The sequence below is a fragment of the Brachyhypopomus gauderio genome, chromosome 9 (assembly GCF_052324685.1).
Source record: "Brachyhypopomus gauderio isolate BG-103 chromosome 9, BGAUD_0.2, whole genome shotgun sequence".
Lineage (NCBI taxonomy): Eukaryota > Metazoa > Chordata > Actinopteri > Gymnotiformes > Hypopomidae > Brachyhypopomus > Brachyhypopomus gauderio.
Window position 1 is genome coordinate 12,496,253 of NC_135219.1, and position 27,748 is coordinate 12,524,000.

At 51.2% G+C, this 27,748-nt stretch overlaps 2 protein-coding genes across 4 annotated transcripts in view; both read left to right on the forward strand.

The window, feature by feature from the left end:
* The window catches only part of LOC143523080 (flavin-containing monooxygenase 5-like), a 6,645-nt gene extending 3,645 nt beyond the window's left edge, over window positions 1–3,000 (forward strand). Inside the window, exons 5-9 of the mRNA XM_077017234.1 lie at window positions 253–395; window positions 533–729; window positions 1,026–1,381; window positions 1,642–1,714; window positions 1,823–3,000. Coding sequence (XP_076873349.1) covers window positions 253–395; window positions 533–729; window positions 1,026–1,381; window positions 1,642–1,714; window positions 1,823–2,252 — 1,199 coding nt within the window. The 3' untranslated portion in view covers window positions 2,253–3,000. The remainder of the gene's footprint in view (window positions 1–252; window positions 396–532; window positions 730–1,025; window positions 1,382–1,641; window positions 1,715–1,822) is intronic.
* Window positions 3,001–3,239: 239 nt separating this feature from the next.
* Window positions 3,240–27,690, forward strand: prrc2c (proline-rich coiled-coil 2C). Of its 3 annotated transcripts, none has more exons than XM_077017232.1 (34): window positions 3,240–3,606; window positions 6,394–6,563; window positions 7,019–7,196; window positions 7,898–8,010; window positions 8,332–8,457; window positions 8,580–8,872; window positions 9,915–9,994; window positions 10,267–10,406; window positions 10,552–10,639; window positions 10,841–11,021; window positions 11,667–12,237; window positions 12,500–12,672; window positions 13,014–13,245; window positions 13,619–13,829; window positions 14,085–16,580; window positions 17,151–17,311; window positions 17,411–17,565; window positions 17,841–18,237; window positions 18,348–18,433; window positions 18,529–18,723; window positions 18,931–19,182; window positions 20,414–20,506; window positions 20,610–20,711; window positions 20,926–21,109; window positions 22,286–22,486; window positions 22,674–22,795; window positions 22,962–23,092; window positions 23,845–24,079; window positions 24,183–24,290; window positions 24,479–24,685; window positions 24,784–24,887; window positions 24,995–25,121; window positions 25,248–25,472; window positions 25,659–27,690. In XM_077017232.1, the coding sequence occupies exons 2-34, from the start codon at window positions 6,449–6,451 to the stop codon at window positions 25,908–25,910; spliced, it is 8,334 nt and encodes a 2,777-aa protein (XP_076873347.1). In that variant the 5' UTR covers window positions 3,240–3,606; window positions 6,394–6,448; the 3' UTR covers window positions 25,911–27,690. The 3 variants fall into 3 exon arrangements, with proteins under 3 accessions (XP_076873347.1, XP_076873346.1, XP_076873348.1); XM_077017231.1 differs by having other exon boundaries at window positions 3,241–3,606; window positions 13,616–13,829; XM_077017233.1 differs by having other exon boundaries at window positions 3,241–3,606; window positions 13,616–13,829; window positions 17,841–18,177.
* The last annotated feature ends 58 nt before the right edge of the window (window positions 27,691–27,748 follow it).

Consider the following 27,748-nt stretch of genomic DNA (forward strand, 5'->3'; position numbering starts at 1 on the left):
TACACCATTGAATAATTAGCAAACAATGAGTAGTAGAAACCAAATATACAGAAATGCAAGCATGTTCAATAATTTTCACTATGGTATTTGGGTGTATGGTTTCACAATATGAACACAATACTGCATTGGGATTGTACTGCTGCACATTGGGTTTGTGTAATGCCTTGCAGTATATTAAAACACAAGGCCAATATTGTAATTGTGATTTTTATTTTTATTTTAATAAATCGATAAAACATGTTTTACCTTTAGGTATAGACACATTCAAAGGGAAATACATCCACAGCCGGGACTACAAAACTCCAGAGGAATGGCGCAACAAGAGGGTGGTTGTGATCGGAATCGGAAATTCAGGGGGAGACATTGCTGTGGAGCTTAGCAGGATGACCCAGCAGGTTTGTCCAACATTGCTCCAGACCTGTGCAGTGCACCTTCAGCACGTGTCCAGCTTAAAGGGCACCTGATTCTTTCATGCTGCTCACATTTTCATGGGCTTCTGTGTTGAGTTGTTTCATTGTTTCTGACTTTGCAGGTTTTCCTGAGCACCAGGAGAGGTTCTTGGATCCTGAATCGCGTGGGGTATAAGGGGATTCCTATGGACATGACATTCACCAGGGTCACTGAAATACTTGTGCGTTATTTACCCCACAGGATTTTAGCAGATCTGTTTGAGAAGAGACTCAATAAAAGGTTCAACCATGAGCTGTACGGCCTGAAGCCAAAACACAGGTATAAACAATTCAACTCTAAAATTCAACTTCACAGTTATAAAACTGAGCTTTACGGAGAGCTTGGCCCCGACCCTGTATAGACAGAGTTCAGAAACCATACAGGTATTTAATTTTCTCTTCTTGCTCTACCCCCCCCCCCCCTTTTTTTGGTTCTTTGACTTGACTACACTGGTACAAAACAGGTTATTCCTATGCCTGGAATAAGACAGATCTCATTCCTCTACGTGCAGTGGAAAGTTGACACACCCCAGGGCAGAGTAGGTGAACATGTGCTGTCCCATCTCTCTTCCGCAGGGTGTTCAGTCAGCATCCCACGGTGAACGACGACCTTCCCAATCGCATCCTCTCGGGTACTGTGCTGGTCAAGCCGAACGTGAAGGAGTTCCGTGGCTCAGCTGTGGTCTTTGAGGACGGCACAGTTGAGGACAACATCGACCTGGTGGTGTTTGCCACAGGTTACACTTTCTCCTTCCCCTTCCTGCCTGCTCAGGACGTCCCGGTAATGGAAAACAAGACATCACTGTACAAATACGTCTTCCCACCGAACCTCGAAAAGACCACACTGGCTGTGATTGGTCTAATCCAGCCCCTAGGAGCTATAATGCCCATCTCAGAGATGCAAGCTCGCTGGGCCACGCGTGTCTTCAAAGGTGAGAGACTTATGAGGTAACAAATTAGCACTGGCTTTCATAGGAAAGCTTCTTCCAATTTTGATTAGTCATTTACAAAAGTAAGAGACATAATTCCATTTGCATGTGCATTTTTTTTAGTTTGCTTGTTTATTAATAATGTGGATGTTGTGTGTGCAGGACTTTTGTAAAACCTTGCTTTTATATTTTCATTAAATCTCAAATGGGCAAGAAATGATATCTCATGTGCATAAATGATATTGTTTCATGTTGCCATTTAGGTTTGAAAAAACTGCCTTCACAGAGTGCCATGCTAGAAGACATCAAAGCCAAGAAGGAGACAATGGCTAAAAGGTAATAGTTATAAATTAGGAGGCTATATTTGTGGAAAAGCTTACTTGAAGGCAGCCTACTTGAAGATGACGATGGTGTGCAACGCCATAACTCTTCATCCTCTCGCAGGTACGTGGCCTCTCAGAGGCACACTATTCAGGTAGACTACGTGACCTACATGGACGAGCTGGCAGATCAAGTGGGTGTGCGCCCCAGGCTCCTGCGTCTGTTCCTCACGGATCCTGCCATAGGGTTGAGGGTCCTGTTTGGTCCCTGCACCCCCTACCAGTTTCGGCTACGTGGGCCAGGGCGGTGGGAGGGGGCTCGGCAGGCCATCCTCACCCAATGGGAGCGTGTGGCCACACCCCTGAAGACGCGCAGTTCACCGGAGAAGGAGTCAGGCCACTCTGCTGTGCCCCTTCTCCTCACAGCATCCACAGCGGTTGTGATCTCAGCTGTCTACTACACCAGGGCCAGCCTGCCCAACTTCCTCTCAGATGTTTCGTCTCTCCTGGACAGGTTAAGGGCTTATCTGCCATTACCACAGTCCATGCGTTGACGGTTCTCAAATCAGCAAAGAGGGGCTATATGTTCACATATCAAAGAAATATACAGGCTATACTAATTATACTACATACATTTTAAAGGTATTTTTAAAAGTCATGGATTGATCCTTAATCTAAAATGCCAAATGTGAATTGCCAATGGAAAATTAAGTTTGGGCATAGGTCTACTGTTTGTGTGTGTGTGTGTGTGTGCGAAACCAGCCCATAAAGTCTCAGTCAAAGGAAATGATTCAATTTATGGTTCCGCTCAATTAAAAATCTCTAAATGGTAGTTCTTTATGCTTTGTTTCCTGCATTAAAGACAAATTTTAAAAATAAAATTTTGTTTACAAATTCTAGAATTGTTACCATTTCTTATTTTATATATTAGAAAATTCAGAACCCTTCAACTCTTATTTTCATGAAGCACATTTACTGGATGTAATAGTACTTGTCTATACTAATTATTTAGATATATTATGGAGCACAGCAAAAAAAAACAGCATCTAAAGACGTAATAAAGAGCTTCTTTAGATTTAACCACACGCCTTGTTTTGCATTTCGCTGGAAACTCATTGAGTCTGGTCCTCCGGCCGCAGCCCTCAGAACCAGCCTCCTGGAGAGTGTGGGGAGAGGGGTGTTGGGTCAGTCAGGTTGTCTGAGAGGTTCAAGTGTTTTGTTGCTGATCTGTTGAAATGTCTGAGGTATTTTTATTTGCTCTCTGTGTATCCGCTTTATGATAATAAACATAATAACCCTGAACGCTGTTTTGTTATTATTATTTTTATAGTCAACAAATCTTAAAATACAGACTGGGCATTTAAAATTTTTCGGAGCTATTCTCATTCATCCGTTGCTATCCAAGAACGATTCCGTAGAGACGGGGGTGCCACCTGACGGCGGATCGCTTCACGTGCTACTTCTGAGACGCGCGCCGCGTCCCGAGCGCGATGACGTCAGGTACTCGTGGATTGGCGCGCTGCCATCTTTGATTGCGCGACAGGCCGCGGCGCGAGCGGGGCCTCTCTCGACGTGAAAGAGCCGTCTCGCGCGAGACAACGGCGAAAAAATAAAACACAGCGAATAACACGGCGACACCGCGCCGGCGGCCCGTTTATTATTTACATTTTTTACAGGTCATATAAAGAGAGAAAGAGAAGACCCACCGGGCAGGCCAAAAAAAAAAAAAACGCGCCAGGGGCCTTGTATTTGTGAGAGGTTGAGGGTTGCTGGCTACTGAGCTAGCTAGCTAGCTAGCTTTTGTATCCACCACTGGCCACACACACTGAAGGCAAAGTGGGCCGGTAGACACGGACACTCGGACGGGCAAAGCAGCATTCAAGTCAGCGACGGGACCGGCGGAGACAGGTATGGCAGACGGTGGCGCCTTTATTAAAACAATATTGTCGGGTTTATACTTTTTACTTCATTTTTTAAGGAAGAACAAGACCTCGAACTGAGGCGGTCAGCACGCGAGCTAGCTGGTTAGCAGAGCTCGCGCGGTTAGCCCGCTAGCCGTGTGCCGCACCGCCAGTAACGTGTGCAGCCCCGGCGCGTCTCCGCTGAGCCCGGTGCCCGGTGGTCACCTAATAAAGACGTTAATCGAAACAACGAAGCGGCAGGGTTCGTTAGCGCTGGTAGCCTGCTGGCTATTTGAATGGCGAGGATGCGGATCCAGTTGCTCGGGCGAGTTCACGGCGAGCTGCACGGCGTGTTCTCTGATTTAATGCGCTTTTAGTGGAAACACTCAGACTGTAGGTGAGGGAAACTTGTTTAAAAAAAAAATAAGATCGAGACGCAGGCCACTTCACCGGCCCGCTTTGACCCACCCTCTACCATTAGAAATAATGTTTTCCTTTTGACAATTTAGCGGCATCCCCTGTTGTGGTGTCCAGTAAATCAAACTGGTTTAGAGTCGCTAGCGTTTACGTGATGTTGAAACGTGTTCAGGTAACTAGACGTGGCTGGACCGTTTAACCTTATTTTGTCGCGCCTTTTCCGAGCCAGTCCTCAAGGCAGATCGTCTTACAAATGTATAACCTGTTCGTTCGAGCGCTACCTTTGTTAGCTTTGATTTGTTGAATGGTTATTTAACGATTCAGAAATTCATCATCGAATAAAACACGCAGGTTGTACGTGGTTGTCTTGCGTGGCTATCTACACATAGCTACTGGGGTTGAAAATGTAAACGCTTGCATAGCTGCAAGACTTGAGGACCTTTCCATTCTCAGTCATCAGATTCCGACAAAGAAGAAACAGTTAAACGTGATTCATCTTCCTATTTGCCTTGGCAACTGGAACAAACCAGGGAAGACCTCGGTGTTGAGTTCCTCTCCTTGCTTCCTAGTCCATAGTGAATAGTTTTTCAGAGTAGGCAGTCTTTGAGGAAGGAAACTAAAACATGTTTGACCAAGGAGCCGTGCAAAGAAGAGTGGTATGTTTCTGCCTAAAGCTTACAGCATCTATGGCCTAAGGAGTGTCTTTTTCCAGAGCAGCGTGGTTGTTGTAAGAACAATCCTGGCTGGTCTTGAAGAGCTTTTGACTTCTGTTTGTCCCCTTGGGGCACGAGCTCAATACCGGCATTTGCTCAGTGCTCTTTTTGGGGATGAAATGGTAGTGCGGTCGGCTTTCTCATTTGGAAGGCAGATGTGCTGGCAAACAAGGAACCGAGGGAATTTTAAAATGAGTATAAGGTTGCAATTCAACTGAAAGAAACACTACAAACAAAAGCAAAGCACCTGGTGTTTTTTTTTTTTTTTACCGTTTGATCTAACCTTGAGCCATGCTGAAATAATTAGTACAGTCAGCAGCTCTTTGCTTTTGTGGTCTTACACCTGCAAAAATGTCCCCTCTGTGCCCACAGACTGCATGTTTCACTGGCCGTTATGCACCTCTTCAAGGTGGGATGGCTTCATTACTTCCTTCTCCCCAGAGTGCGAGAGAGATTGCATTGTCCTTGTAATGTGTGGTCACCAGACTGCAGCATAAGCCAAGCAGCGCGACTGATGTGATTGGTGCAGGTTTGGAATGACTGTAATTGGGGACCTATGGAGACATGCGTACACTTGTGGAGCAGGGCTACTAATCTGGGATGAGAGACATCTGCTGGTGCAGGTACATGGGTGAGTGCACCTTCTCAGGGGCCTCTGCAGAGCACTTTGACCCGTCCCTCGGAGGAGTGACTACACCGAAGGGCCCTCTGGTCCCCCTGTCTGCACTGCGGAGTCTGCGCAGTGGCGTTAGCTCTGCTGTCCGTGTCCTTGCCTGACTGCCACCGTCCGTGAGGTCCTTCTGGCTCAGTTCAGCTGAGCGTACTACAGAAAAGTGTTTTGCCCTCCGTCACATCTTTACGTTCAGGCAGAGGTGATGGCTACACGTGGTGGGGGAGGAACCCCTCTTGCTACCATCAAGCTAAACTGTTTTGTAGCGAGGTGTTGCTGCTTAGTTACACATTTACCCGTTTCCTAGTAACAAGTTAGGGCCTAAATACTACTGAGTGTGGACTCTTGACAGTGAGAATAAGACTGCTTTCGCTTTTGTTTCTCGCGCAAGAAGCTTCTTAGGAAGCTTCAGAGTGAAACGTGCCGTCTGTCAGCCGAGGCATGTGTGGATGTTTGCATGCTGTATGTGTTCTTATGTGTTTTGGGCTGGGTAAGTTGGAAGTGGTTTCATGTTGTTTCATGATGGTTTTTCTTTTTCATATTGAGAGAAAGAAACAAGAGAGTGTGTGAATTGTGTGTGTACACCTGGGTGTGGGGCATCATGGCGTCATTGAGTGGGTGGGGGTAATTGAGTGGTCCTGTCTGTGGAGGTGACCCTGCTCCTCACGCAGCACTGTCACTCAGCCTGGGGCTCCCATCTGAGTGCAACATCGCATCATCAATTATGAATGGAGCCTCTTGTTGCTCCCAGACTCACTCCCCTCCTCGCTGTCAGTCTGCCTGTTGGCATGACAACACAACATGCTCCATCGATTTGTGGCATTGTGATTTAAAGCTGTAGGTCTGTGTCAGTAAATGATCATTGGGATTTGAAGAGAGTTAGAAGACGGGGCTGGCAGAGAACAAAATAGTTTGGGATGTTTCTTGGCAACAAAACACTTGAACCTCTCAGACAACCTGACTGACCCAACACCCCTCTCCCCACACTCTCCAGGAGGCTGGTTCTGAGGGTGAGGCCGGAGGACCAGACTCAATGAGTTTCCAGCGAAATGTCCGAGAAGTCAGGCCAGAGCACCAAGGCAAAGGATGGCAAGACCAAGTATGCGACCCTTAGCCTCTTCAACACGTACAAGGGCAAGTCTCTGGAAACCCAAAAAGCTGCAGGTATGCTAGCGCACAACACACTCTCCTGAGCACTTGGCTGAATTATAAAGGTTCTCAATTCTAACTTGAAGGCGGTGTGCATCGGCAGCACGTGGTTTTAGGGGGCATTGCTCATCAGGCAGGAATGTGAAGTGCTGGATCGGAGGAATCCCCCCCCCCCCCCCTTCCCACACTGACCCCCAGCGTTCCTGAGCATCGTCTGCTCAGATCACCAGCCTTTGTGTGCTAGTCGCTGCCGCGTGTTTCTCTTAGATCTCAGCACCGTGTGCAGTAGAGCATGAGTGTTCTGTGAGCATGCCAGTTCTAATATGACTCAGTCTGTGCTGTATAAGCCTGTTTGCTTTTGATATCATTTGGCATCTCGGGTGTCTCTGTTTTACGTACATCTCAGGTTGAAGGTAACCCTCCTTTCCCCCCTCTACCTCACCCTCTATGTACACGCTCTGCCTTTCTAGTCACTGCCAGACATGGGCTCCAGAGTTTGGGCAAAGTTGCGGCCAGTCGGCGTATGCCGCCTCCGGCCAACCTGCCCAGCCTGAAGGCCGAGAACAAAGGCAACGACCCCAACGTGAGCATCGTGCCCAAGGACGGCAGCGGCTGGGCGTCCAAGCAGGACCAACCCGGAGACGAACGGTAGGACACGCTCCCGTCACAATTGGACCCACCACTTAAAAGCTACAGCTTCAGTTATATTACCAAAGCCTTGTGTTTAATGCTTCAAAAATGATTATCATCAGGATAAATAAACCTATCGGCGTGAGTTAGGAATGATCGCAGGGTCCACATCCGCCCAAAGGATGAACACTGTCCTGCTGCTTTGCTTGGTGCCTAACAGTGACTCTGCACTGATTCCATTCCCCTCCAAACTGTCAGTAGTCAGGACCTATAAATGATGCCTGCTCCATAAATAAGTAAATTCAGTGCAGATATTGAGATTGTGGCATTGGCGTTTCATGGTGAAAGGTGCTGGTATAATAATTTGGTGCCTAGTCGGTCAGGTGTGGATCAGTCGTCCTCTGTCTCAGGTAAAAGATTGCAGGCTGTGGAAGGCATTGTCTTGCCGCTCTTTTTGGAAGTGTAACCTGATCGTCCTCCTCTTGGGCAAATGTCGTTCTTGTTAACAGTTTTTCTGTGGTCTCCCTTTCATTCCAAATTAGATCTTTTTACTTCCATCCTTTCGGACTTGCTTTAAATGTTGCCCACACTGCAGATCTCCATGAAATGGAGAAATCAGATGTCCATGAAATATCACACACACACACATTGCTAATGAGCAGTGCTGTAAGGTTTTGCCTTGTTTGTCCTCATGTCTTCTCCTTGTCTGATGTTTGTAGGCAGCAGGAGACTCCTCCACCTCAGCCAAAGCCCGCTGCTCCTCAAGGAGCAGACGTCCCCCTGGGCAGCAGCCGCTCCTGGGCCAGCAGCAAGCCGCCTGGACCTGTTGACGGTCAGTCCCGGACTACACACACTCGCACGATGCTCCTTCTCAGTCTTTGCGCCTTTCGGTTTGGTAGTTTGGTTTGTAGAAAAGGTCCTTGTAACATTCGGTTTGCTCACCTACTTCTCTTTCTTAATTCTGAGGTCTTATGTTTGTGTATTAAGAATCGAGGTATGTTGGCTCACGAAGCCTGACTAGGTCTTCATGAGGTTTAATCTCCTGTGAGGTCGTTGTTCGAGAGAGTCAAATGTGCTCTCCATGTCTGACTGTCGACGGAAATGAAGTCTCCTTCATTTAAGTGCAAATGTGACATTCTCTCTGTTCAAACAGGAGCCCCACGGATAAGCAGCCAGTTCCACCAGGAGTTTCCCAGTCTGCAGGCCTCGGGGGAGGCAGAGAAATCAGGAGAGCAGGAGGACGAGCCGTATGGACCGGGCCCCAGCCTCAGACCTCAGAGTGCGAAGAGTAGCCCTCTTACACCAGCCAACCAGAGCTGATCAATATGAAGGGATTAAAAAACCTGAAGCTTCCATAACAATGTTCTATTCCCCCTCTCTCTCCCTTCCTTCCTTCTGAAGATGTGGGCAGCTGGCGAGAAGGTGGGGGTCGAAACCTGAACGTGCCTCCCAGTCCCGCGGAGATGGACAACAAGGCCCCAGAGGAGGGCGGGGCGGGTCGAGGCACTCCCTCCCCCACGGCCGACTCTGAGGAGACGGGGAAGCCGTCTGCTGGGGACGGCAGGGAGAAGAAGGAGGTCAGACCGGGGCCTCCTGCTCCCGCCCCCCAGCACAAACTCAACGGCGGACAGCAGCCTGTGGGGGGCGTGCCTTCCCAGTTCCACGCCCAGTTCAGGGGCATGATGCCACCTTATGTAAGTGATTCAGCAAAGAAAATAAGTTTTATGGGATGTTCCAGGTTGTCATGTGTGGAACTGCTAATTATGAGCTTATTGTGGCTAAGTGACTCAATCATGAATTAATGTATGGTGATGGGGTTTATTTTAAATAACCCTATTTGCCCCTTGCAACAAATTTCCCCAATTTGAAGTGATTTTCCAGGTCTAGTAGTATCAGAGAGGAAACAAGTAGATCTTTAACCCTCTGATCAATCCCTGCACTGATTCGCTCTTCAATATGATCAAATGTTGATATGTACGACCCAAAGTGTCTGTGACTCCTGCAGTGAGAGAAGGTTGCTGATGTAATTCAGGGAGTGAAGGTTGAGGTGGTAGAAGCATGAGGGAGCTAGAAGAATCAAATAAAAATGTTGGAGACTCACTGCATGTCCACATGAGCCCAGTGATGAAGACCAAATACTGGCAGGTGCATGAGGGACTCTAGTGTGCCTCCTGTCACTGTCTGGGTTGTTTGTTCTCACTTCCTCTCTGCTCATAAAACTGTACAAATAAGACCTGTGAGATGTAGCACATCCTACTCCACTTTGATTTTGCCACAAAATGAGTTCCTTAGACTGCAGGAGATTTGTGATTTAGTCGATACTCCAAGGCTGTGCTGTCATTCTCTTGTAGTTCTGTGAAATGTGTTGCATGTGATATCACTTCTTTGACTGATGGCCTTCTACGTGTACTCTTACGAAAGAAAGACGGTGTTCTGTGGATTGTGATGAGAGAGAGAGAGAGATGCTTTTGTTTTAAAGTGTGTTGGGATTTTACGTTTGGTGGTGTGTGCCTGGCCTAAGGTGTGCTGGAGTTTACTTAATTTAATCAGCAGTTTCTGTTCTTCCTTAACTTTAATGTTGACCTTTTGAATAAATCCACACAGGCTTCTGATTTTCATAAATTTCTGTGTAATATTAGCTACTATTTCCTCACTGTTCATTTTGAATGGTGCAGTTGTTCGGTGATGTTAAATATTTGTTGAAAATTAACAAAACCCTGAATCTTCCTGATCTAGATGTTCCATGCATACCCACGTATGGCATTTGCACCTGTACAAGGCAATTTCCGATATCCTGGCCAGCAAGATGGCTCAAAGTGAGTATGCAGGCCTCTAATGGCACAAGTTAAGGTCAATGGTTTGTGATGAAATTGATTCACCATGTTCATCAAACATGAGCTATTGTGTCTAGCTGCATGTTCGTCATGCAACCCAAAGATGCATGTGTTGTTTAAATTAACAATGTAGTCTTTGGTCATTTCATTGTTAAGCTTTTATACCTGGAAAAATGTTTTGAGAAACCAATGATATACTTCCAGATACATCATCCCTCTCACCTAATCTCCTGTCTCTCTCTCTCCGTTCTCAGGGGTCCGCGGCCGGGTGGCCGGCCTGCCCAGCCTCCCCCTCAGGCCTGGATGCAGGACCCGGACCGCCCCTCCATCGTAAGCGCCTCCGAGCTCAAGGAACTTGACAATCTGGACACGGACGCCGACGAGGGTTGGGCTGGTGGGTCTCACACTTTTCAACCTCATTGTGAAATCGGGTGGATTGGGAGTTTTGTAACCTTGTGGTTCTGCCGTGCGGTGAGTTTGTGCAGGTCTTCAGTCCTGTTGGTGGTTCTGGCCATGACGTTTCGTTGTTCTCTTATCAGGCGCTCAGATGGAAGTTGACTACACGGAGAAGCTGAACTTCAGCGACGACGAGGAGAATCACACAGCCAAGGAGAAAGGAGAGAACTGGTGAGTGTGGCATTTGATTAGGTCACTAATAAATCGGTCATTTTAATCAAGAGGCTTTCTTTTTATAGCCTCGGATGTTTGAGTTACTCCTGTCAGGCGGCAAACACATGCATGTCCGTCCCAACCACTGCTTTGCACTGGAAGACTGGAACACTGCGAAATACACAGGCCTAATATTTACAGTCTCTGTGTTGCCTCCAGGGAATGGATGAGTAAGGTAGACCGCATGCGAGCGCGCACCACCGACACCAAGGAGGCCTGGAAGGAGGCAGGAGAGGAGAGGGGCGAGGCCAAGAATACGTGGGCAGATGGCCGAGACCCTAGAGCGCCCTCTCCAGGTAGCATGACACAGTACAAGACTGGACCAGCCCAAGACTACCAGGTAAGGAAAGCACCTGTTTTTTCTTCATGTGGGACATGGTGAACGAAGAGTTGCTTAATCTCGTTGAGTCGACCATGTTGAAATGGTCAGGAAGAGCAGCACATCTCCTCCGACGCTGCGCTAGATCACCAACACGTAGGCCGGGGGTTTTTGAGAGATTTTGCAGCATCTAGACAGTAGTCTGCTCACTTGTGCGGGCCTCTAACTGCCCTACACACACTAAATATTACCAGGACTGTATTACATAATGTATTACTGTGATGCTGAGTCAAACTCTGGCATAGGGCTAAAGTACAAAGGTTACCTCAGGATCTTCTAAAAGAAAAACTGGCACAAACAAGTTCCAGAATAACTGCAGTGTTTCTCACATCTTGTGCAGGATATTTTAGTCACAAGGTGCGAATAAACAAGTGTTTGTGTGTGACTGATACTAATGTAAATTTCATAAACAAAGGTATACAGTATAAAATTCTTCATGCTATTACAGTATGCATGGTTTAAGTGTGGAGATGTGCGTGTATGCATGGAGCCTTGACTGCACTGTACTGAATGTGAGATTATGACTCTGCGTTGGTCGTTTAGGGGGGGCGGGTCGCTGAGTTTGTTCCGCGGGGTCATGGCTGTTCTGTTCCGTCGTTCCTCCAGGGTCAGGCAGTCGGTCGTCCCGTCAGCGTGGTGGTCCGCGTGGCGAAGCCTCCCTCCGTGCCCCCCGCGGCGGGCGAGGACGAGGCGGAGGCCTGGCGGCAGAAACGCAAGAAGCAGTCGGAGCTGTCGGAGGCGGTGGAGCGTGCGCGGCGTCGGCGTGAGGAAGAGGAGCGGCGCATGGAGGAGCAACGTCTGGCCGCCTGCGCCGAGAAACTCAAACGCCTCAACGAGAAGCTGCGGCCCGCCGCCGAGACGGCCCCGCCCCCCGTGCCCGCCCACCAGGCGGAGGAGGCGGAGGCGGTACCCAATCCGCCCCCCGCCGCCGAAGCCCCGCCCACACAGGCGCCTCCCGCACCGCTCCCCCTCCCGCCCGTGCCCGCGCCTTCCCCCCACGGTAGGCCCGAGCCGAGCGCGGAGGAGGAGTCACAGTTTGTCCCAAGGCAGCCGAGCCCTCCCGCCCACAGGACGGCACCAGAACTGCAGGCGCCGGAGGTGGAGGTTGTGGTGACCCAGGAGCTGCCGGTGGAGAGGCCGTCAGTGAGGGACTACTTCACAGCAGACGAGTGCAGAGGTAGGAAGGAGCGGCCATCCCTGTCCTTAGGGATGAGGTTAGCGTCACTTTGGACCACAAACCTCATTAAACTCATTCAGATGACTATGAGATTTGTTTTATATCAGAACGATAATAAACTTTAAAGTATTTTATTGCACCGTTCAAAAGCATCCTCATTTTGAAATCTCAGAATTGCCCAGGCCAGCTTAAGAGATGCATTTAATATCTTGTGTATTGCATCTAGTTCACATCTAAGGGGTGAGTCTGTTTCCTCTTGCAGTGGAGGAGCCTCAGTTGAGTGTCCCGCGACTGGATCACTCCGTCAGCGAGGACACCACCCACCCGCAGCTGGACAACGAGGGTGACGGCGGGTCCACCACCCGCCCCTCCCTCACCTCGGGATACTCCAAGCAGTTCCAGAAATCTCTGCCGCCGCGCTTTCTCAGGCAGCAGGTAGGACCCTCCGACGCTGACTGGTTCCCTCCAGGAACCGTTGTCTTGGTTTGAGAGCTTGGGAAAAGTGTAGTCTTAAGACACATCTGTAGGGGCTAATTAACGGATGTGTATGGAGCTTTGGGGCTTGGAGAATGCATTTGCCCATATAAACGAATGGGCATCACACAGAGGGAGAACTTTGACCATCTTAGGGTATTTGTGGAATTTAGCTGAGCACTTGGTGACCTTAAGACCGAATGCATTTTAACTTGGTAGTGGTCGGGCTTGAACCAGCAACCTTCTGATTACTAGGCAACTACCTTGACTGCTGAGCTAACCAATGTCTGTTCTCCTCTCAGGAGCAGCTGAAACAGCAGCAATGGCAACAGCAGCAGGGCAGCGGGGGTTCTGTGTCGCCCTCGGGCAGCTCTGTCCCGCCCCAGCACCGCTCCATCTACCAACCCCTGGGTCCCCACCACCAGCACCTTGCCTCTATGGGCTTCGACCCACGCTGGCTGATGATGCAGTCCTACATGGATCCGCGCATGATGTCCGGACGCCCCCCCATGGATATGCCTCCCATGCACCCTGGTAAGCGCCACCTTCAGGGGTGTGGTTGAGGGTGGCAGGGGGTTGTGAACTTCTCAGGGGGCAACAGTGTTCCTTTCACTCTCCTATTTTTTTTTTTTTGTACATGCTCCCTCGTAAGTGTTTTTATAATATATTTTTACCTGTTGCTGTTTATCCTGTTTCCTGTGCTTGAGCATATTTGGGCATTTCATGTTTAAACAGATGTGGGTAAAGAACAAACAAAAATGTTTTGAGCTTTCAACCGATGCATAATAGATTTGTGAGTTGCAGTAGTATAATTACTATTATACTACTTATACTTATAATTATAGTAGTATAATTACTATACAAGACCCATTTCTTATGTCATGACTGTGTTTGTTCGCATTAGCAGGGAGGATGCCTCCCAAACAGTTGGTGCGCAGAGAGCCCACAGACAACAGCAGCTCTGGTTCTGACTCCTTTGACCACCTGACCCGACCCATCAGAGAGCATGGCATTCCCAGCGAGCCGAGGATGGTGTGGGGTTCCGATCCTTACCCACAGACCGAGCCCTCACCGTCTGCCACTCCCCCTAAAGGTCGGGAGGACTGCAAAGAGCCGAGGTGGGTTTCAGTGTTTTAACCAAAGAACTGGGCCCATGCAGGAGTTTTGTTTTGTGGTGGTCTTGAAACTCAGAACTTGTAGAGCAGTAATGAGTGCTTTTTTTTCTGTGGTAGTGGTATAGCTTGATGCCTGGTGCCCAGCGTGTTTCAGATTCTGGTTTAAACACCACTGCCTCCATGTGGTGGACATGCTCAGCAGAGCATAAAGTGGTTAATTTCAAGGCAAATGTTTGATTTTATCCATTTTGTGGTTAGACTTGATGCAGGTCTAGAGTTGGAGAGAGGCCTGTCAGCGGTGTACCCTCAGGAGCACGGCACGCTGGAGCCTAGGTCGAAGAGCGAGTTCTTCAGAGACTCGTCCGAGCCCCTCTCTGCTTTCCCCCACGTCTCGGAAGATGCATCGGGCGTCCTGCAGACGGACCGCGCCCCCGTCATCTCGTCCTTTGAACCTGAGCCAGCCACGCTGTCCGGCGGAGAAGAGGTGGAGCCCCTCGGCCAGGCCGTCCTGAAGAGAACCATCTCTCAAGGTTCGAGCCACTCTCTCAAACTGGAAGAGCCCAGGTTTGAAGGCGTCTCTATAGCTCAGAAGACTGTTGAACTTGGCGACACGACGGAGAGGCAGGAGGATGCGCCCAGGAAGGAGTCTTTCAGCCAAGGGCCTGTGATCAGCAACCACACCACAGCGCCCCCTGCAGCCGACAACACACACAAAGCGGACAAGCTACTGCAGCCTCCAGCCGGAAAACAGAAAGGCGAACCGCGCTGGGGTTCTCGTGGGTCAGGAGGCCGCAGAGACGGGCCTGGGGCAGAGAGGCCCTTGAGGAGGTCCGGGCCCATAAAGAAGCCCGTTCTTCGTGACATGAAGGAGGAGCGGGAGCAGAGGCGAGAAAAGGAGGAACGTCACGAGCGTGGCGATCGTTCCAAAAAGGAGGGGCCCACCCACAAAGTCCCGCCTACCGCAGCCGCCGCGGTGTTGGAGGGTCAGAAGCTGTCTGGTGAGGGGCAGAAAGAGGGCGTGGCTGAGCCAGAGGAGGGGGCGGAGACCGGAAGTGTCAAATCGAGAGAGCCGCAAACAACTGCTGGGTCAGCCTCCGCCAGCGGCCAAGAGGAAAAGGCAGGTAAGGCTCCATCAAACGAGAAGCGGCCTGAACCTAAATTGCCATCCCGGAAAGAATCTGGCCTGCCATCGAGGCCTTATAGACGAGACGACAGGGACCGGGAGAGGGAGAGGGAGCGAGACCGCGACAGGGACCGGGACCGTGACAGGGAGCGGGACCGCGACAGGGAGCGCATGCCTGAGAGAGAGAGTGACTGGCCAGTGGATGCTAACTTCAAGGGTCGTGGCCGAGGAGAGTACTACTCACGAGGGCGCAGTTACCGAGGCACCTACAGTGGGCGGGGCCGAGGAGGGCGTGGGCGGAGCCGGGCGGAGTACCCGTACCGAGAGCCTCGTTCGCGTACCGACCTGCTGAGCGGTGGCGGTGCGGCGGGCTTCCGCTGCCGCGAGGAAAGCGAAACACGCAGCGAGAGCTCCGATTTCGAGGTGCTGCCCAAGCGGAGGCGGAAGAGGGGCTCCGACACGGACTCGGAGAGTGAGGGCAGGGAGTCGGCCAGCGACACGGGAGCGTCGGACCGCGAGCCCAGCACCAAGCCCAGCAGAGCCCTGCCCCGCCGTGACCCGCATGAACCTCGCTCTGCAGGCAAAGGCTCGACTGGTTTTGGCCCCGCGCACGTGCAGGACAGGTCCGGGCCCCGGGGGGAGGAGGAGGGCCGGCCCAAACCAGGATTCTTGCCAAAGGGTGAGCCCACGCGACGCGGTAGGGGAGGGGTGTACAACAGGAGAGGCGGAGGCAGAGAGCGGCCCGCCCCCAGGTCCGCCCCACTTCGACGGGCCCCGCCACGCGAGAGCCTCTCTTGGCCTTCCAAACCCATGGAGACCTTCCGGCTGGAAGAAGCCGAAGGGTCTCGGCCGGACGACCAATTCCTGGACCCGCGGCTGCCTAAGTACGAGAGCAAGAAGTTAAGAGAAGGAGGTGCGGGTGCCAGGGAGAGGCAGAGAAGACCCAGGCCGGCACGGCCGCCCAGGCAGGACAAACCTCCACGTTTCAGGCGGCTGAAGGAGCGGGAAGCGGCGGTCGTAGCAGGTGACGCAACAGGCGTCGTGGCAACGCCTTCTGCCCCAGCGCCCACAGCCATTTCCCCCGCACTGTCCAAGGCTCCGGGAACACCCGTCACGCTACCCGAAGGCACCGTCGTCAGTTCCACCCCCATCGCCTCGCCGCCGGCATCGACAGGCCCCGCCCCTCCCGAGCTCCCCGCCCAGGAGGCGGCGCTTCCGGACACGGGAGCCTCCACGATGGTCGCCGCCGGCAGCAAGTCGCCCGACCTGTCCAACCAGAACTCGTCGGACCAAGCCAACGAGGAGTGGGAGACGGCCTCCGAGAGCAGCGACTTCAACGAGCGCCGGGAGAGGGAGGAGAAGAAAGACGCGCTGGAGGCGGCGGCCATCGCTGCCTCCTCCCCCTCTTCCCCGCCCCCCCAGCCCACCACTGGACAGAGCAGGCCTCCCGGTGAGGGCGGGGCCGGCCCGAAACGCGAGACCATCCCCACGTCCAAGAGGAGCTTCTCCAGCCAAAGACCCGTGGACCGACAGAACCGCAGGGGCAACAGCGGAGCCAAAGCCGGCCGAGGGTACGCGGGGGGCAAGAGCGAACGCCGAGGAGGGTCCGGAACGAAGGGCGGACGCAGAGGGTGAGTTTTGGCTGTTGTCTTAATTTTGTCACACACCTCTGGCTTATGTGCCTTGTTTCTCCTGCACTGAGTAAGTATTATAGCTGGAGAACCAGTTTTGGTAGTGTGTTCTGTTAATGGACCACAGTTTTTTTTTTTATGGACCGCCTTTCTTAGAATAGCTGTCCAAATATAGACCTATGCCAATTATATCTTTAGCCTACCTTTAGCCTATCTTTAGCCTCTTTTGTGCTCAGTCACCGTCTCTCACGTGTTTATTCACTCACTATTTCCTCTGTTTTGATCCTCTCTTCGGTTTCTCTCAGTGATGAAAGAAGTGGAGTTAACCTGGGTAGCATTGGGGGTTTCCTGCTTAGACTGTTCATGCATTTGTAAAAGTAGTGCAATTCTGGAAGGTTCCTTAAAATAATAATAAAAAGGGCCATCTTAATATTGCTTCTCATCTTCATTTGGTTGTGGAAGCCCTGCAGCTGCTCATATCACTCAGCTCTGGCCGTCCAGCCTCTCTTACTTGGTTAAACTGTTTCTTTTCGGCGTCTCTGTACTGAGATTATGTCTCTGTCTCTGTAGTGCTGTCGCTCAGACTACAGATGCTACACAGGGAGGACCAGGGCAGAAGGGCAGTAAGGAGCCAGCAGCCGGTCGCCGTAAAGAGGAGGCCAAGCAAGCTCTGAAGAAACCCAAGGAGAAGGAGAACGCTCTGTCTCAGTTCGACCTCAACAACTACGCTAGTGAGTGACCCACCGTCTCTGAGCTCTGCTTCTTGAGTTCACTGCTGTAAAGTCTGTGGGTTCACGGGAGCTCACTCTGTCCCTCTCGGGTGCCTTCAGGTGTAGTGATCATCGACGACCACCCGGAGGTCACGACACTGGAAGACCCGCAGTCCAGCACCAACGACGATGGCTTCACGGAGGTAGTGTCCCGTAAGCAGCAGAAACGGCTGCAGGACGAGGAGAGGAGGAAGAAGGAGGAGCAGACCGTCCAGGTGAGCAGAGGGGTGCTCCGCCGGTGAAGACCGGAGGCCCGAGTCTTGAAGGAACCGTCTGTGCTGACCGTGTGCCCACGAGTAAAGACTCAAATTTGGCAGAGTAACTTCAGTGCACTGGTTAATAAAATATATACATAATAAATGCCACAGTTTGTAATGGAATGAGTGAGAGTAGAGTGGTGATATTTACTAAGTGTTCACCCAGCTCTCACACGAGGTCCTGCAGGTCGAATGTAAGCTGAGAACCCGGCGTGCTCCTCTGTGTGTTGCAGAACTGGAGTAAAAAGGGCTCGGGAGAGAAGGGCCGTGGGGGAGCAGGGTCCAAACTGCCCCCGCGCTTCGCCAAGAAGCAACAGCAACAACAGGCATCGTCCGTCTCCCAGCAACAGCAGGCTGCTGCCCCGCCCCACCAGCCCCAGACCGCCCCCTCCCACCAGCCCCAGACCGCACCCCCTCAGCAGCCACAGCCCGCCATCTCCATGTCCCAGCACAGCCTTCCTACGCAGGCCCAGAGCACCACCGCCTCCCAGACTCTAGAGGGCGCTGTGGCGCCACTACCGCCTCAGACCATCGACTTCTCTACCAAGACGCAGGCGCACAACAGCCTGGGTACAGAACTGTGGGAGAATAAGGTGGCTGGCTCCACCGTGCTCCCGGATGTTAAGAAACGTGCGCATCTTTACACATCTTTACATTCCTGTACTAGAATTTGCCTGCAAGTCTAGCAGCTCTGGCGTTTTATTTTTAAAGAGTTAATTAACTTTCCGATTCCCTTTCAGTGGGACCCATCAGTCCCCCTCAGCCGCCTACTGTCAGTGCCTGGAATAAACCTCTGACCTCCTTCACTGGGGCCGTGACTTCTGAGGTGGGTGGCCTGATAGTGTCTTAATCACCAACTTAAACACGTACACATTATGTTGCTGAAATCATGCATGTTGGTGATTGGGTGTGTGTGTGTAGGCCGTGAAGGCCGGCACGGATGGTGGCGTGGAGCTCGGCATGGACAGTATCCAGTTTGGTGCTCCTCAGTCAGCGGGCAGCACAGACAGTGACGGAGTCCCCGCCCTGCTGGAGAAGCCCTCCGATAATAAACTACCCGAACCCAAAGAGCAGAGACAGAAGCAGCCTCGCGCCGGACCCATCAAACCGCAGAAGGTAAACAGCTTCAAATGCACAGTGTCGGGCCTAAACACACCTGCAACGGCCAAGGATTCACTTAAACCTGACACCAACCCTAATGTATGTTACCAGGAACCCCGCACCTGGCCTAATCTGCATCTAAAGCCGATCCATTTCATTGGTTAACCTGACCTTAACGCTTACCCTTTACCCCACCCTTTGTGCCCCGCCCCACCCCCCCAGCTCCCTGACATTGCTGCCCCTGAGCCGAAGGAGTACAAACCTGGTCCCATCGGCAAGGAACGCTCACTCAAAAACCGCAAGGCCAAAGACGGCCGTCAGGCAGATGGAGAGGGCTTGGAGAAGGGCCCCCCCAGTGGAAACAGGGACAGCAGAGACTCCAGCTCACCCCCCAAGGACAAAGTCCCTGAGCTGGGCGGGGACATCGAGGGCATGATCACTGCCCCCTCAGCTGAATACTCCAACAGCTCCAAGGTAGGGTGGAGTCACTCTAACCGAAACTCTTAACTCGCCGCTTTTATTTGTCTTTTAACATGAATAATCCGGTGCGGTGTAGTGAACTGTCCTGAAACACATGCTTGAAGGTAGAGGTGGGCGATATGGGAAAAAAAATTTGGCACGATTTTTTTGCATAAAATCACAATTTAGATTTTTTTATCACGATATTCCATCCAAAAAAATTGGGGGGAAACAACGCTTTCTTTCTAAGCAAATTTTAATGAGTGACACTGATAAAGTGCACTATTGCACTAAATATACAATATTTCCCAGCACGTTAAGCTTAATTAAGTTAAATATTTATACATATAGTAGAAATTATTCGAAATAATTCGCTTTTTTATCACATTTATTTATTGGTTGTTTATTTTCAAAACGCCCAATCTTAACGTCTTCAAGTTCTGTCATGTTTCGTCCTGGAATTACAAGAGGCTCGTATTTGTTAACGTTAAGAGAAAACACAAAGCAACATTAAAATTCGTCAGGTAAATGTTCCTTCCCCTGCAAAGAACGCGGAGTGATGCGGCAAGTTTAAGTACCTGTATAAACGCTTCCACCGTTCGCGGGGGTTCGCGCGAGGTGTGCGGAGTCGCGCACTACGCTCACTCGTGAAAGTATAAACCATAGAGGCCACAGCTTGTGAGGCGGCTGCCCCTGCTGCCCGCATTGTTTCACTTTTGGCATATTCCTTGGGATGCCTACGTCTCAAGTGATTGAATTAATTTGTTGTACTGGCATCGGAAGTTTTTACATGTTTTTTGCACACCTTACATATCGCTGAAGTTTGGTCTTGTTCAGTGGAAGAAAATCTGAACCAATTCCATATTATAGAGGTAAATTTCCTCTTCGTTACCAGCTCCTCGGTTTGGCTTTCAGCCATGGTTGTCCACTTTTAGTTTTTACAAACACAACATGGAGGGGTGGAAGACGCACAGTTCGCTGCGATTGGTCAGTCCTACGCCCTACGTCGGCCGCATCGGCGGGAACCAGCGTTAAAAAAAGTCATTGCGCTGATTGGCAAAGGCGATCTATACGATTTCTCTAATTTGGTAGATCGCCTGCGATTCTCCACTCGTCATCGCCATTCACGATTTTATATCGTCATATCGCACACCCCTACTTGAAGGATGTTTGGGGTCATGGAGCACATCCCTCACAATAACTGATACGGGTGGTGTTGGGTGTGATGGGTGATGCTCTGTTGTAGGAGTCCGTCACTGACTACACCACCCCGTCCTCTTCCCTGGCGGACACGGTGCCCACCGGAGGCAGCAAGATGGAGGAGAGCCTTGTTGCCAACGTGAGCCAGGCACACTTACAGCGCTTTTCTCTTGCAGTCATTTATTTGTTGGTTTTTGCTCTCTGTGAAGTGTACCTTAAACGTGTGTGTGTGTGTGTTTCAGGTGGCTCTCCCCCACTCCTTGCCTCTGCCCCGTAGAGAAGCTCTCCAACAGAGCTCTAGCCTCAGCACGGTGTCTCCTGCTACAGTGGACCTCACGCTGAAGGTGCGTTTCACACACACACACACACACCACCACCACCCTCCTCCACCTTAGTGCTCCATATATTAGCTGCATGTGACAACGACCCAGAGAACCCGCCATTTAAAGCGGCCTCCACCCACTCATGGACCGGGGACGGGACGTGAGAACGATCACGCATCACATCACGTGCACACGCCGATGTCACGAGCACCTGCATCCGTGTCCTCCTCTGCAGATGGAGTCTGCTCGTAAGGCATGGGAGAACTCCCCCAGCCTGGGGGAGAAGAGCTCCCCAGTGTCCTCCGCCTCCCCCATCACCAGCGGCGGGGGGGCCGCCAGCGTCTCCTTCAGCTCCTTCTCCAGCGCCTCCATGTCCCAGATCCCTGTGGCCTCGGTCACACCCAGCACCTCACTGTCAGGTAGGTCACCGTGCCAAAGTGTTTGTTTCCAATACCGTTTCCTAAATAGAGAGAAACGCACTTGTATGCCTTTATTGTGCTCGAATTCGAACCTGGACATTTTCAGTCAAAACATAAACCTTTGTAATAATAATTAAGACAATAGCATCCAAGGTAAAATAACAATAAACCGATGTGCTTCATATTTAATTCTGCATGAGAACTGCTACATTAGAACATTAGTAGCCCAAATAGTAAACGGCATAACTGGTTTGAGCAGCGTTTTGTGCACATCTAAACCTTAGTTCCTTGTTAAAATTTTTGGCTTAGAAAACAAGGGCCTGTCCATTTCTGCCCACTCAGTCTAGAACAGCGTAGATATTTCCACGTGTGCTGAAGACACAACTTCATGCTGGAATGCGCGGGTGCTGTTTTGTGCCATGAGACAGGACAGTGCCTCATATTGATGCCCCAGCTCAGGGTTCATCTGCTGGGCTGAAGTCTGTTTACCATCAGTGATGTCCCTGTTTAGTCTAAGGGGGTTGTGGGTGTGTTAGATTGTTGATTTGTTCTCTGCCCTGTTTTTAGATCGGTTCTTTTTCTCGTTGGCGCTTCAGAATCTGGGTCGCCATCTTGTTCCTGCTTGTGCTTTCTAGGAAAAGTAACTGCGTCTGCTTTTAGGAGCAGTTCCTTATTCTTAAGAGAACTTCCTCTTCTACAGTAACAAGAACACTCTTAAATCTTGCATCTAGGAAAGTCATGTTGACGGCGTTTCTCTGGATATAAAAAAAAAAATTGTTCGACAAAAAAAGCCTTAATTTGTCTTGTTCTTTCACATGTCTTACAAATGGCACTGACCTTTTTTGTTTTGTTATAATTTTGGTTTCAATTTTTTCCACTGCATTTCGCAACCTCAAGATTTAGTTTGCAAGTCAGTTCTCTTGCTGTTTTAAAAGCATAAGTTTTCTTCACATTGCTGGTACACTACAGTTTCAAAAACTAGTACTGCGATACCTTTTTTCCACTGCCGGCGTACCGTGTAAAACTGCCATCTGGTAGTCTGCAGGACCCTGCCTGGACACCACAGGTCCAATAACGTGAAACCACGTGACCGTTTGGTACAGTCGTTCCTGTTGGTGCGCATTACAGGTCCGTGATGGTGTTGGTCCGCTGACGGATGCTCTCTCTCTCCCGCAGGTTCCTCAACCTACACCACGTCGTCCCTGAGCACGAGGAGCACGTCTGCTTCTGACCCTCCCAACATCTGCAAGGTGAAACCACAGCAGCTTCACACGTCCACCATGTCCACCAGCAACTTCTCCCAGCTGGGCTGCGTGCCCTCGCTCTTACCACAGCAGCAGCAGAGTCCCCAGGTGTTCGTGTCCCAGTCGGCAGCAGGTAAAGGCCTCGTGCAGCGTAGCGCCCTCTGGCTGCACTGCATGCAATCACACTCAAGACATTCATGACGGAGTAAAAGCATCCCAGCCTTGTGGTTTCTCCTTACGATCTCTCACATCCCGTACGGCCGTATGCAGGCAGGTCCAGTCTCTCAGAAATATTGCATGGGTGTGATTTGTGTGTGTAGGTTCTGCAGCACAAATCCCAGCCTTCTACATGGACACCAGCCACCTGTTCAGCACGCCCCACCCTCGGCTGCCTCCACCCTCTCTAGCCCAGCAACAGGGCTTCCAGGCTGGCCTCTCACAGGTACTCTCCACCCACTCGGGCACACACGAGCCATTTCTTTCTTACGTGTACTCTTATAATCTGTTTTCGAAAGGTTTGGAGTGTGTGCGCTCGCACAGGGAAGCCCCTGTTTGTGGGCGTGCACGTGTGTGTGTGTTGACGGCTGCTTGTGTGTGTTCTCTCCCAGCCTGCAGCGGTGCAGCAGATCCCCATCCCCATCTACGCCCCTCTGCAGGGGCAAGCGCAGCACCAGGCCCAGCTGGGCCCACCTGTCTCCCAACCACAGGACCTCTTCAGCTCCTCCATACAGCCCTACAGGTAGACACCCCCCGCGTGCGCACACCAAACACAGCCCTACAGGTAGACACCCCCCGCGTGCACACACCAAACACAGCCCTACAGGTAGACACCCCCCGCGTGCGCACACCAAACACAGCCCTACAGGTAGACACCCCCCGCGTGCACACACCAAACACAGCCCTACAGGTAGACACCCCCCGCGTGCACACACCAAACACAGCCCTACAGGTAGACACCCCCCGCGTGCGCACACCAAACACAGCCCTACAGGTAGACACCCCCCGCGTGCGCACACCAAACACAGCCCTACAGGTAGACACCCCCCGCGTGCGCACACCAAACACAGCCCTACAGGTAGACACCCCCCGCGTGCGCACACCAAACACAGCCCTACAGGTAGACACCCCCCGTGTGCGCACACCAAACACAGCCCTACAGGTAGACACCCCCCGCGTGCGCACACCAAACACAGCCCTACAGGTAGACACCCCCCGCGTGCGCACACCAAACACAGCCCTACAGGTAGACACCCCCCGCGTGCACACACCAAACATAGCCCTACAGGTAGACACCCCCCGCGTGCACACACCAAACAGCCCTACAGCTACTTTTAATGTGATTGGAATACATCCTAAAACAACAATTCCAGGTTTGGAAGCTCATTGCGCACATTGTTTTATCATGACCCTGAAGTGGGGGTGTGTTCCGCGTCTTGTGATTGGATCTTCACCGTCACATGACCCGCATCTCCTCGACGCTTTGTCTCCCAGGTCGCAGCAGGCCTTCATGCAGAACAGCCTGTCCCAGCCTTCGCCCATGATGCTGTCGGGGACGGCCCTGCACAGTTACCCCGGCGTCCAGCCTCCGGAGCTGGCCAAGCCTCAGTCCAGCCTGGCCTTCCCACAGACCTCCAACACGCAGCACATCCCCATCCTGTTTGAACCGCAGCTCAACCAGCCGTCCGGGATGGGCGGATCCCAGCTCATCGACACGCACATCCTGCAGGTTAGCCCAGCCTCCCCGCAATGTACAACTGTGTACCACAAACCAACGTTTTCTAAGAAAAACAGGCAGCTTGACCAGGCAGCTCTGTGATTTTGTGTTTCAGCGACAGGGACTCGGTCAGCATTCGAACCTTTACTCTGGCCAGGTGCAGCAGCATACACAGAACAGCTACTACAGCTCCACCCAGAGCCCCAGCTCCGCACTACAACAGGTACTCACTCATTCACACATGTCTTTTTAAAAGGGCATAAGGTACTCTGGTCTCATGTGGTTACATGCACAGGTCAGGCCTCGGAGCTAAATAAAGTCGGTGTTTACTACCCACCAACATATCAGGAACTGCCATGCTGTGTAGAAAGAATAAACCTTGACGCGCTGGCTCTGTCCTCATGACCCCAGGTGACGGTGCCTCTGCCCGGCTCTCAGCTGTCTCTGCCCAGCTTTGGATCGGCCGGGGCGCAGCCCCTCCTGGCTCTGCCCCAGTCTCTGCCCCCCACGCCCCCACAGACGCAGCCTCCCAACCTGAACCGCCAGCCACCCAGCAACCAGGCCTACCGCGGCCTCATGGGCCAGAACGCACACAGCATGATGCAGCCGCCTAGCAAGGTACACACACACACTTTAGAATTCAGTGTTCTTAATTGTGTGATTGGCTGCGTCCGCACGGTGTGTTCGTATGAGCTGAGACTCTGTGTTTGCTGTAGATGTGCGAGATGGATCTAAAGCTGTTTGGAACCGCAATGGACGTGAAACCTGGAACTCCTCCCGTCAGTGCGAGAAGCACCCCCCCAACATCAAGTCCATACAGGTATCCTCTCTCTCTGCTCTCTCTCGCTCTCTCTCTCTCTCTCACACACACACACACACACACTGTCTCTGCGTTGTCCTGTAACATGCGTCCCCCGTGTCCCGCAGGGCGAGTTCCACCAGTCCCAGCAGCCAGTCCAGTAAGATGAACAGCATGCTGTATCCCAAACAGTTCCAGTCCGCCTCCCCGAGCATGCGCATCTCACAACACTTTCCAGCTCACTTCAACCCCCAGGTGAGTGTGTGTGTGTGTGTGTGTGTGTGTGTGTGAACTCCCCTGGCCCCATCTGGCCTTCACACCTCACACCGTTACTCTGTGAAAACATCCTCACAGACGTGTCCTCTCTCCCGCCACACACAGATGTTGTCCCAGCCCAACATGGTGTCTCCGCTGGTGCGTCCCCCTCACGCAAACGCCTTTCCCGGAGCGGTGCAGCGTAACCCCATGGGCTCCTCCATGTCTCCTAACCTGAGCGGACCCCTTATGTCTCATCCTCGTCCCCAGCACCCGCCACGCACCGCACCTGGTGCCCCTCTGGCACCCCGCGGGACGCAGGCCGCTCTCAAAGCTGAGCAGGACCTGAAGGTAATGCCCACTGTGTGTGTGTGTGTGTGTGTGTGTGTGTGTGTGTGTGTGTGTGCTGAGTGGTACTCCATTGGGTTAATTTCGGATGCATGGACAGCCAGTTTCTTGTCTGCAGTTGCATCTGTGATGCCTCCTCCTGTTTCTGCCTATGTGCATTAATCTTCATCATTACTCTTCTTCATCTAGGCCAAGCAGAGAGCAGAAGTGCTTCAGTCCACCCACAAGTTCTTCTCCGAGCAGCAGCAGCAGAAGGCTCCCGTCACCAAAGCCACTCGTATGGAGGGAGCGGGCAAGGCCGTCGACAGCATCGCTCCCAACCACCAGGGGGCGCCACCAGATCGCACTGAGGCCGACAAACCCGCGGGGCTCGCCGCCACCAAGCCTATCCGCACCGGCCCCATCAAGCCCCAGGCCATCAAACCCGAAGAGGGCAAATAGCCTCACACAGCAGGGCAGTGGGACAGATGGCTGAGTGAACAGATGGACGGGGACGTGGGCGGATAGAGGGACTTGACAGAAGAGACATCTGCCAGAGCACCTGCAGTCGCGCCCCTGGGGCAGGAGGGCTAGGCTTACAGAGAGGAAGATGGCTGAAGGGTCAAGGGTCGTATGCTGATTAGGAGGCACCGTGTATGAAATCACTCACCTTTACCCCATCCTCTTCTAGCTCCGCCCCTTCACATAATTCCTCCATCCTCCTCTCTGTGGTGGACAGTGGGTTGTTGGCAGGTCGGCGTCTAGTGTGTGGCGGGTGTGTTAATTTTTTTATTTTTTTCCCCTGGGTTTGTTTTTTCTTTAATTCTGCTCCACCTTTTTCACGGAGAAGAATCATCAGTCACTGTGTTGTCCTCGTGTTCAGTGAGCCCACAGTGCAACTGGGATAAGTGCTGCTCACGAGTGCTTGGTTTTAGAATAGTATGGTGGGTTTCTCTCTTGTTCCCAAGCAGAATCACATGTTGGAGGAGTTTCCTTGTTTTTTGAAGAATTTTTGTTTTTCATTTTGGTTTTGAAGAATCTTATCGATTTTATTTTCCTTGTGATCTGAGTTTTTGTTTTTTCTTCCAATTTTGTCCTCATTTTATTTAAATTTTTGTTCAAGCCTTGCTGAAGACAGATCAGAAGAACCTACTGTAATTTTTTTTTTTAAGTGTTCTCACACCCACCTGTACTCACCCACGTGTCCTCCCACCTGTACTCACCCACCTGTACACACACCCACATGTCCACTGTCCCTCCTCCGCACCATGTGGCCAATCATGGTGGAAATGGCTCGTGAAATCAACATTTCTTGTCCTTGCACGTTTGATTTTCCAGAAAGAGAAATCGGTGCAGTTAGAGCCACAGGTCTCATTTCCTGACGGGTCTGATCAGAAGACTCCTAGATGTTCGGTCTCCTCCACTGTGAGCCTTCTTACCTGCCTTTCGCTGTGTCAATTTTTGGTTAGGACAATTGAAGTATGAGCTGTGATCTTGCTTTGAATCTCTAGCCAAAGGGTAGTATTGTACGAGAGCCCTTTCATCCTACAAATAAACTTAGTTTTGGCGAGAACACTTGTTACGGGAGAAACCCCACCCTTGTAAACGGTTACTAGGTTACTCTGATGCGGTTTTATGATTGACGTCCTGTCAGCTCAAGCTCCACCTCTTTCTTTGAAAACGAGTGGTGGTTGTTCACTTTTCTCTCCCAACTAGTCTCTTGAGTTTTACATTGTCCTTCCTACAGCTCACCCAACCATGCTGCTGACAATGCCATAGGGCGGGTCCCTGATCTCCGACAGCCAGTCATAGCGGAGAGAGGTCAGGGAAGGTCTGGGTTGGCTGGAGCATCAGTGTTTGATTTTAATACTTAAGAATATAGCTGCAAGATTAAAGACGAAAATTCCTAATGTGTGTCAGCCTCTAGAAAAGTGTGTGAAGGGGCAGAAAAGATGAGAATTTTCATTGAACTGTAGTTCAGAAGCATAAAGGACTTAATTTTCGTTGTGATTACCACAGGCCTCCATCAGCTGGGCCTTTCCTCTCTCTCCACTCCATCCCTGTCAGGCTGCTGTGGCCTGAATGAGAAGCTAGTGAGTGAGGAAGGGCTGGAGAGAGGGGGTGACGTTTTGTTTTTTTGTTTTACTTGTACAGGGGTTAAAATCGCTGTATTAAAATATGTAAGGTCTTATTTACGTTCTCTGGTTTGGTTACAGAACTAATAAAATATGCTGTTAAAAAATGAAAACTTGTTACTGTTTTATCTTTCATCTGATATTGAATGCTAAATGAGTTGAAGT

Bases quoted from the DNA above. Each gene is read 5' to 3' on its own strand.
- prrc2c (XM_077017231.1), top strand. From the start codon at position 6,449: ATGTCCGAGAAGTCAGGCCAGAGCACCAAGGCAAAGGATGGCAAGACC. The intron at 17,566-17,840 runs GTGAGCAGAGGG...TGTGTGTTGCAG, and splicing joins AGGAGGAGCAGACCGTCCAG to AACTGGAGTAAAAAGGGCTC. The intron at 20,712-20,925 runs GTGCGTTTCACA...CCTCCTCTGCAG, and splicing joins CAGTGGACCTCACGCTGAAG to ATGGAGTCTGCTCGTAAGGC.